The following is a 9970-nucleotide window of genomic DNA, read 5'->3' on the forward strand; positions in this document are numbered from 1 at the left end:
ATTATGGTGCAATTAACATGTGCGTCCAAACAAGAAATTGTACTCCAGCCTGATTCCAAGGAAGTGAAATCAATATGGGGGCTCGAGTCATGACATTGCTTCGCATTCTTCTGTTTGTCTTTTGCTAAGCATAAAGCCAAATCAAGATGATCATTTTAGATCGTTCGACCGGTCAAATTCTGCCTACGGGGCTTAGATAAACAAACCCTCTTTAAAAAAGAAAAGAAAGATAAAATTCTCCACTTGCATTCAAAAGCCTATTTGTGAGGGCAAGTGCATGTTAACTAGACTTTATTAAATTGGACCGACCCTATATTTTATTATATTTTTAAAGTTAGATCTAATAATCATTCGGGCTATTAAAAACATTGGCGGAGTCGTGCCAACTGTCACGTATATCAAATCTAATACTTTGAATCGAATCAAGAAATGAGGTGTCCCATCCCAAGATTTAAGTAGGGTCCCAGGATTAAAGGACGTATTTTTTGTCCTCTCTGCAGCTTTATTCTTTCTGTTTTCTATTAATTTATCTCTCTCTTCCCCTTTTCTTCTTTTTGTTTTTTTCTCTCGCCTCAGCATTTATTTCAAAACTAATCAGCATAGTAATAAAAGAAAATTTCAAATAAAAGCCGGAAATGTTATCATTTTCTCAAATAAGATTCTAAAGTAGATTTTATTTTTAATAAGGACCTAAAATATTCTCATTTTTTCAAATAAGGGCCTGGAGTGAACATTGTTTCGAATAAAGGTACGAAGTGGTTATGTCGATCTCAAAGAACGGCCTGACCTCACTAGCGTCAAGGGCATTTTCGTCTTTTAATTTTTTTCTTTCTTTTTTTCCTTTTTTGTTTTTTTCTTTCCATAAAAAAGAAAACTCAAAAAAGAAAAAAAAAGGATAAAGTTTTAAAAAAAAAAAGAAAAGGAAACACATATACTCTGCCTGTGGCCGATGGGGCCACCGGCACCTTAGCCAGGGCCTGCTAGCCCTTGCTAGTTCAGGAGAGGGTCGGTGACCCTTGCCTAGACTGGGGCGAGGGCCGCTCCAAAAATGGGAGAGGGCAGCGACCCTCTCCCCGATCTGGGCGAGGGTCGCCGGCCCTCGCCCCAGTCTAGGCAAAGGTCACCGGCCCTAACCTAGGTCTGCGAGAGGGTCACTACCCTCGTTGAGGTGCCTGCGATCCCGCCTGTCATTGTTGTCGCCCCATGGGCTATAGATTACCCTCCCACTTGTATTTTTTCTTTTTTAAAAAAACTTTTATCTTTTTTTAATTTTTAATCTAATTTAACCAAAATTTATGTTAAAATTATTTTTTGACAAAAATGCCATTGACTGATTGAAATATTTGGCCGATCAGCAAGGTTAGGCCCTTATTTGAAATTGTTATAGCCACTTTATACCATTATTTGAGAAAATGAGGGCATTTCATACCTTTATTTAGAATTTTCCCTAATAATAATATCATTGCCTCACATCTCCCCGGGCTGAATCATGCCATTTCATCTATCCTAACTAAAGTATGATATTTGTTTTAAATCGAAAAAAAAAAAATTCTTTCGTTCATTGTTTTAGATATCCTTTTCCCTAAAAAGGGTTATGATTTGAGTAATGTAATAATGTAAAGTTGTGTATTTACGGTACTTCTCTTTCTCTATGATGGGGACAAAAACCAAAATCATATCAGCTTTTAGGCAAAGAATTTCATGTAATTTCCCTTTCAAATTGCAGGCCGTGGCCTTATATAATTCAGGAAGTAATGCAACCAGGCCCATTAGCAATACCTGGGCCTCATCAACACTCGTAAATCGGGTTCATCTCCATTGTAGCTCATTGGTTCGACGAATTCGAGATTAGGAGAGCAGAAGATAAATGCTACTACGTTATGATGGGCTTTGTAATACATCTAGCTATTTCACTTCTTCAAGAAATTCGTGATGGGGCAGACTTGGTTCGTAACTTAGTTGACCAGAGAGTCCAAGGAGGAATCCGGGAGATTACTCAAATTTGCACTCGTTTATGCTAAAATCACGTGAGATCATTCAAGAAAGATTAATTGGTGTAGAAAATATGTAAAAAGGTAATATGAGAATATGGGTGGCCTTCAAGATTTCATTTTGGTAACCAGGGACCTACCTTGGATCCTTGGTGGTGGTTATCGAGAGTATCTCATCAAAGTAGAGAAAATCGATGTTTCCGATCAGGGTTGCCTCGCCTGTCCAGGTGCATACACCTGGCGGGCTGATAGGACCGTATTCTTTATTTTAACGTGTCGGTGTCCACATACCCAGCTCCCCAATTGGAGAGAAAGTTTTTTTTCCTCTCTCCAATGAATACCCCCGTGTTTAACGTACCAGAGTTCAGAATAAGCCTTTTAATGTCTTGCTCGGGAAGTAGATTGTTTGATCTTATAACATTATAATAAAACAAAGTCTCACATATCTGGCTTGGGAACCGAAAGTATGAGAGTATAATATTGATGAGTGTATTTTCTTTGCAACCAAAATTCACCAACTAGAATAGTAAACTTAAGCTTGGGAAACTCACTCTTATTAGGGATATTGACTTCTCAGTTAATAGATAAATCTCAGCATAAAACAGATTTTTGCCTTATTTAACAACTAATTACATAATTAAATCCGTTCGCGTTTTTTTTTTCAATTTTTGTAAATAAAGAAAGAGACCAATGGCAATAGACTATTCTTGTTGGGCTTGGGGTTGGGCCTCATACTCTCAAAAGATCAATACCAGTGGTCTAGGCCTACTGGTGTTCACTTGTTAAGCCCACGTGTCTTGGACCGATTCCCTCCAAACAACACTGTCTATTTTTTAAGTATTAGGTGTGAACATTTCGGTTCGGTTCGGTTTAGGTTATCAACAAAACCAAGCCGAATTGTTAGGGTGAGTACTTGAATCGAATTGAATTACGACCTGAACCGAATTTGCGGTTCGCTGTGGGTTTTCATTTTTTTTTAACCTTCTCACAAGGTAAAGTTTGGTAAAGCAATCGTGGGTTCATCATTTCTGTGGCCTGCTACCATTTATCACAAGAGTAATTCTCCCATCAACAATGTTTTTCAACTTGACAAGAGATAGACATGTACAAAATCCTGCCAAAAGCATGCAATTGCTGGTTTAATGCAAACCATTGTTTTTTAACTTTCAGTAAAACAAAATGCGAACTACAGATGAGACATATCTTGTGAATGAACATAAGGTTTCTTCACTGAGCTTTTTATGTCTGAAATGGAAATAACTTAAGTATCAACAATTTTGTCAGATAGGAGTACAGTTGAATTACAAAACGCAGCATAAATTTGCTCATAAGGCAGAATGTGAGCGTGAATAGCCCGCGACCATGAGCACCGATGACTGCAGTTCTTCCCTAATCAAGCATAATGCATTATCATGAACGGAATGACTTGAATTCAAAAAATATATATATATATATATGATGGTCGAGACACAATCCCCTTCATGTTTTCTAAAGGTTTTCTAGGTCTTCGAACGAATGGCACTGAGTTTGGTTTTGATTTGCGTTTTCTAAAGATTAAAAAAAAAATCGAAACCTAAACCGAACCGTGCAAACTACCCAAAATCCTTTACCTATTAGACCCAAATTTTTTAGTTCAATTTGGTTTCGCTTTTGATTACAGTTTTGGTTTCGATTTTTGACACCCCCACTGCTTGGGTCAATACCTCTTTCGTTTTTTTCTTTTGATAAACCGGAATGGCGAAAACAACTGCAAAGAGATCGTCGTTCGGCATCACTCATCATCTCATTACTCCAACGAGCGAGCCAATTCATCATAGTGCTATTGTAGTGCCAGAGCCTGTTTGGTATCGATCAAAATTCAATACATGCATTGCCGCTATGAGTTTTGTTAGCACTCAGTGACCTCGTATTTGCGAAAGTCCGCGTGTACCATGAGGTCTGGGCCATTATTGGAATGTTTAATTATTGAACCGTGCTTTCACTGAACATCTTAAACTTTTATAACTAGCGGTGGTCAGTAAAAAGAGAATTTCGATCTTTTCTTCAATTTTTACGAGAAATATGCAAAACTTTTCGATGCATCCGTCACTTTTAATTCCCTTTTCAAAGTGGACTATTAAAAAAAGGAATAATACTATGGAAAACTTTAAACCGGTACATTTGTGATAAATTTACCCCAAATTAATTTTTTGACCATAAAAAATCCAAAACTGATATGTATGTGATAAATTTACCCAAGATTAATTTTTTGACCATCAAAATTCCAAAACTGGTATATCTGTGATAAATTTATCCTCAAATTAGTACATCTGGGACAAACAGAAGGTAAAATCCCAAACTGGTACATTCGTCAACTGTCACGTGTTATTTAATTAAATAATTTCATAGTAAAATTTAATGAAAATTAATGGAGGATAAATTTATTATATGCGTATTAGTTTATAATTTTTTAGGTAAATTCGTGACACAGTTCGGAGTTTTTTTTGGGATAATAACCCTAAAAGAGATAAAGTATAAACAAAGATGCATAGTGTACTTTTATTTTCCTTTAGCGCATCCAGAATTTATTTTTAAATCTTCCTGCAGCGACATGATTTGGTGGCAAGGTCTTGGGGGCCACCTCTGCAGAGAAATCTGAGAAAGAAATTGAAGGATGGGCACAGAAACCGAGGAGGCATTGTACAGAACAGACGACGCAGGACGCTCTCTCAGAGCTGAGAATATAAAGACGAGGAGAGATGAGAGAGAGAGAGAGATGCTCGTAAATCCCCGCAATCCTCCCCCGTCTCTCTTTCTTCTTTTCCAATTCGCAGAACAGACAAAACAGGGTTTCTTGACGAAGCTGAAAGTTTTTCTTTGAGATAAGCGCACGAAAAATTCTAAAATTTATCATAAAAATATAATTAAATCTTAAAATTTTTAAAAAATACAAAAAAATTCTAAAATTTATCATAAAAATATATTTGAGTCCTAAAACTTTTAAAAAATACAAATAAGTCCTAAAACTTATTACGAAAATGCAAACAAATCCTAAAACTTGTCACAAAAGTGTAAATAATGGAAGGACTTAATTGAATCAATTTGACAAGTTTTATGACTTATTTTCACTTTCGTGACAAGTTTTAGGAATTGTTTACACTTTTTTTAAGTTTAGGACTCAAGTGCACTCTCGAGATAAATTTTAGGACTTATTTATACTTTTTAAATATTTTAAAAATTAATTATATTTTCGTGATAAATTTTAGGACTTTGAATGCGCTTATCCTTTTTCTTTTCTCTTTAGTCCTTCCCTTGCGCAAAAGGTTTGAAATTTCTCCTTTTGAAGAGAAAAGAAAGCAAAAAAACACGAACCCCACTTCGAAATTCGAGCTTAGAATCCCTCCAAAGATCCCAAGTTGCAAGAAACTGGAAAGAGAGAAGACTTTTCACCGGTTTTTAGAGAGAGAGAACTTCTTCTTTTTCTTCTTCTTCGTGGGGTTTCGAGGTTGGAGATAGAATAGTTTTTCCTGATTTTCCGAGAGGAAAAGATAGAAGGGAGAAAGAATGAGCAATTGGCTGGGGTTCTCTCTGACTCCGCACCTGAAAATCAACGAAGAAATCTGCAGAGAAGGCCAAGCAGGAGGAGGAGGTGGCGGTGGGGCTGGCGGTGGCGGTGGCGGTGGCGGCGGCGGTGGCGGTGACGGTGGCTTTCCTCCTGATATTACCGTCATGCCACTGCGCTCCGATGGCTCCCTCTGTGTTCTTGATCCTCATTTCCGGCGTCCTCATGGCAGTGAAGGTAATCTAATCTGTTTGCATGTCTCATTTTCCGCTGATCTCTAAAACCCTTTACGATGGAAATGAATATAAATGTTCTAACTGATATTTGTCCCGCAAAAAAAAAAAAGAAATAGGAATCGAATCTCTCTACGCATGTCATGTCGTGCTTTCCAACTGTTTGACCGATTTCCACGAGAATCTCTTGTATCCATTTTCCTGCTAACATAACTAGCGTAGTTGACATTATATGGCGGTTGTTCCAGTCTTCCTTGTTTATTCTTGGGCTTGTTTGTTTGCTTAGAATGGAGCTATGAGAATGCCAATGATGGGGAAGATCATCGAGGCCCGAAGCTTGAAGACTTCTTGGGATGTTGCTACTCAGGCTCTCCTCACGGCGATGATGAGCCCCAAAATCAGAACCACCAAGCCACAAGCTCAGCTTGTGCGGGGATCAATGTGAACGTAGCTCCGAGCTGCTTTAACCACGTCAACCATCCAGATCATCCCCATCAATGTTACATTGAGAACTCGCAATCCGTAATAGTTCCATCTGCTAATCATGACAGCAACAACCACGGATGTGATGTCGATGATCGCATGTACCTCCACCAAGAACATGTCCCGTTTGATGGTGGTGCGAGTGCAACGACTTGTTCAGTTTCTGGGTTCAAGACATGGTTGCGTCAAGCGAATGGGACTACTACAAGTAGCAGTGGTGGCAGCCTCTCTCTCACCATGATGAGCCCTAGCTCTCAAAGTGACAACAACAACATCAACAGCAATGTGGGTGTTGGTGCACCGATTTCTCAGGCACCACTAGTTGGTGACGGTAGCATCGCCAAGAGGGCATCATTTTCGAGCAGCAACAACAGCAACAAGTGTATCCTTCCTCGTAAGTCTATTGACACGTTTGGGCAAAGGACCTCTCAGTATCGAGGTGTCACTAGGTAATCTACAGTTTTTTTAAAAGTTGTCTTTTTTTCATTTTTTTGTAAGGCTGATGCCAGTTTTGTTCTTTTTTCGCCACAAAAATAACTTTTACAACTGCCTTTTAGTTTATTTGTTCTATGCATCTGTATTTTGCATTCCGGTTATTGAATTAATCGAAGATTCGGGTATTGTTTTTCCGTTTTTGGGTTTGTGTAAATGTTTATGCAGACATAGGTGGACGGGGAGATATGAGGCTCATCTGTGGGATAACAGCTGCAGGAAAGAAGGCCAAACCAGAAAAGGGAGGCAAGGTAAGAGAAAAATAAATAGGAGTAATCATTTCACATTCTTATTATTCTTTTCTTTCCCAAGGTTTCTGCATCTTTAAGAATTTTCTAATGATGATGGTGTTGTCAATGTATTTTTCTTGAATGTGCTTTGCTTGGGGCGATTCTCCTTTCACTGAACCACAACTTGGCAGTGTATCTAGGTAAATGCTCCTGACCCATTGCTCTTATTTTTATGCTTGTCTCGTGTAATTGGAGAAAATTACTACATATGTTTTTTTCTAAAGAATGATATGACAAATTTCCATTGATAATGCATACAAAACATGACCATTACCTCTTGAACCATCGGCCGAGCTTCGTCTCCTTTGTAAAGAGTTTTAGTAAAACTTTTAGCAATTCTAGTTCAACTCTTAAGGTAAGTATGATTGGTGTGCATTTTAAGTCTTTATCAATATTTCATTAATCGTACGGATATATGGATGCTTATCAGGTGGGTATGATAAGGAAGAAAAGGCAGCGAGGGCTTATGATTTGGCTGCACTAAAGTATTGGGGTCCAACTACCCACATAAACTTCCCGGTCAGTTTTTGTTGGATAATCCCTAGGAAAGTACTCTTCTGTATCTGTAAAAACTACAGAAGGGAAGGCACTAATGTGCATTAACTCTTCTCATTTTGTGAATTGCTCAGCTGAGCATTTATGAGAAAGAACTTGAGGAAATGAAGAACATGACCCGGCAAGAATTTGTTGCTCACTTAAGAAGGTAATGATAGGTTTACGTAAAATCTTACTTTGGCCAAAATAATTAGAAAAATGATTGATTAGTGTGGGGTTATATATAATACTTGTAGTTATTTATTTTAACAGGAAAAGCAGTGGATTTTCAAGAGGAGCATCTGTATACAGAGGAGTGACCAGGTATGGTGGCAGGATTTATGAAGTGCAAGTTATTTACTGCACTTTGCGGGATCTTCTTTTCTTTTTTATAAATTATCTTTTGCAATAATAGGCAAAACATAAAGGGTGCAATTTGCCATATGACATAAATCAATTGGTGCCATTATTGAAGAGGGTCTCATCAATCTTTCAAATAATCTCTCTCTTTTTTGCTTTCCTCTTATCTGTCAAAAGTTGTCTTTCTTGGTTGTCAGACACCATCAGCATGGACGGTGGCAAGCTAGAATCGGAAGAGTTGCTGGTAACAAGGACTTGTACCTCGGCACATTCAGTTTAGTTCCTACCTTCGTTCCTTGATTTTCTTATATCAATGTGGGATTCTTGTTGAAAAAAAGCATCGAAATTACTAGTACATTCTTTTCAATGTTTAGGTTTTCCTTTCTGCCAACTCGTGGTCGATGCTCTTGTCCTTTTCTAATAAGGAATGAATTTATCGCACTCTAATCGCTTTCGATGTTTGGCCCGAAAATGAGACGGAGGTTGCCCTTTTATGAAATTCGTGTAACTAGTATTCATGTTACGACCGTTAACAAGAGCTTTTATCCACTCAAGAATTTACGAAGTGTTATCTGGCTCTATTTGTCTCAAGTTTTAATCGTATCAGATAATCAATGTGTTAGTTACTATTGGATTTTATATCATGTACATTTCAATCCGTTTACTCCATTGTTTGACCTTGTGTGCCGAATATGTTCAATGCACGATGAGGATCTGACATGTCGAAATTATGCATACCTGTCCTGTTGATTGAAAATTTTGTATCATACCTAGTACAATCATCCTCAATTATTTACATGGAGATCTTTTCTTTGTTTAATTTAGGTACCCAAGAGGAAGCCGCAGAAGCCTATGACATCGCAGCCATCAAATTTAGGGGAACGAATGCGGTCACAAACTTCGATATTAACCGTTACGACGTAAAGAGAATTTGCTCAAGCTCCACTCTAATAGCAAGCGATCTCGCTAAACGCTCCCCGAAAGAGGCTACACCGGCCCTTCTCGATCACGACTACAACTCGTGTGCCTCCTCATCGTCTCCGCGAGCACTTCTTGCGATAACCAATGGCGAGACATCTGAGGATTTTACCAACATGGTGTGGAGTTCCAACATGCCCGAAAGTCAAGATCCTCCAACGATCGCAAACACTACCAACGGCGATGCCTTGATAATGGGCTCGAGCAATCATCAAGAATCGCCAAGTGCCGGTGATTTTGGCGGCGGCGAAGATTACTCTCATGCGTATTTCTCAATGCAGGATCAGAAATATGAAGATGGAAGCAATGAAAGCGATCATAACGGGACCAATAGGTTGGGAAATTTGAGCTTGGTTCATCAAGTTCCTATGTTTGCATTGTGGAATGAGTAAAGTGGGGGCTCATTAATGATTTCAGTACGCAGAAACTTGTTCAAATCAAAGGACTTGGTGGAAGCTGGAAGGTAGAGAATGTCCAGAAAGGATTTGTTTCTACTAGTAGTTTGGACTTTAAATGGTCAAGAATTTCATGCTATCTACAACAAAGCTGCATTCACATGTCGTATCGAAGTTGGCCAACAGTATACCTTGACTCGGCAAAATAATAGTTTATACATCGAAATGGGCATATGATTATGCACATGATTCGTATATGTATGCATCATCTATGGTGGATTCTCGTGTTTGTCCTCACGATCTTTAAATGGATTTCCTCGGAACAACGTACATGCACTTATTGCCATCACAAGATCAAATGACGTTTTTACTACTCGTGCATGCACAACTACTGTATTTATTGGCTTGTACCCAAAGTGCAGAAAGAGCTGTGGGCGTTGACCAGATATAAGCATTTGAATTGGAGCTTGATCCTGCTCCTGCGTGCTGAGTGACTAGACTATCAGGTCGCTACGAATTCAACAAGTAACAAGGATTAATCATGTGACTGAGTGATGTTTTTCTCGGACAAAATAGTATCGAAAATATTAAATAAAATAGGGCATGCTTGGCCGAGTTAGAGGAAAATCTTTTTCACAAACAGTTTCGTCACATACAAACATGAGGCGCCTGT

At 38.5% G+C, this 9970-nt stretch overlaps 1 protein-coding gene across 3 annotated transcripts; it reads left to right on the plus strand.

The window, feature by feature from the left end:
• Positions 1-5279: 5279 nt before the first annotated feature.
• LOC115689633 (AP2-like ethylene-responsive transcription factor AIL1) lies at positions 5280-9643 on the plus strand. Of its 3 annotated transcripts, XM_056307224.1 has the most exons (10): positions 5280-5629; positions 5672-5769; positions 6052-6697; positions 6909-6991; positions 7162-7170; positions 7461-7549; positions 7660-7733; positions 7838-7888; positions 8122-8198; positions 8750-9643. In XM_056307224.1, the coding sequence occupies exons 1-10, from the start codon at positions 5535-5537 to the stop codon at positions 9292-9294; spliced, it is 1767 nt and encodes a 588-aa protein (XP_056163199.1). In that variant the 5' UTR covers positions 5280-5534; the 3' UTR covers positions 9295-9643. The 3 variants fall into 3 exon arrangements, with proteins under 3 accessions (XP_056163199.1, XP_030471613.2, XP_056163201.1); XM_030615753.2 differs by having other exon boundaries at positions 5280-5769; XM_056307226.1 differs by lacking the exon at positions 7162-7170.
• Positions 9644-9970: the final 327 nt, after the last annotated feature.

This window comes from Syzygium oleosum, unplaced genomic scaffold (genome assembly GCF_021117445.2).
Source record: "Syzygium oleosum isolate NSW1041296 unplaced genomic scaffold, Sole_v2.1 Sole_v2.51, whole genome shotgun sequence".
NCBI lineage: Eukaryota > Viridiplantae > Streptophyta > Magnoliopsida > Myrtales > Myrtaceae > Syzygium > Syzygium oleosum.

Coding starts and splice junctions, on each gene's coding strand:
- LOC115689633 (XM_030615753.2), top strand. CDS start 5,535: ATGAGCAATTGGCTGGGGTTCTCTCTGACTCCGCACCTGAAAATCAAC. Junction 6,698..6,908: donor CAGTATCGAGGTGTCACTAG/GTAATCTACAGT, acceptor ATGTTTATGCAG/ACATAGGTGGACGGGGAGAT. Junction 7,550..7,659: donor CTACCCACATAAACTTCCCG/GTCAGTTTTTGT, acceptor TGAATTGCTCAG/CTGAGCATTTATGAGAAAGA.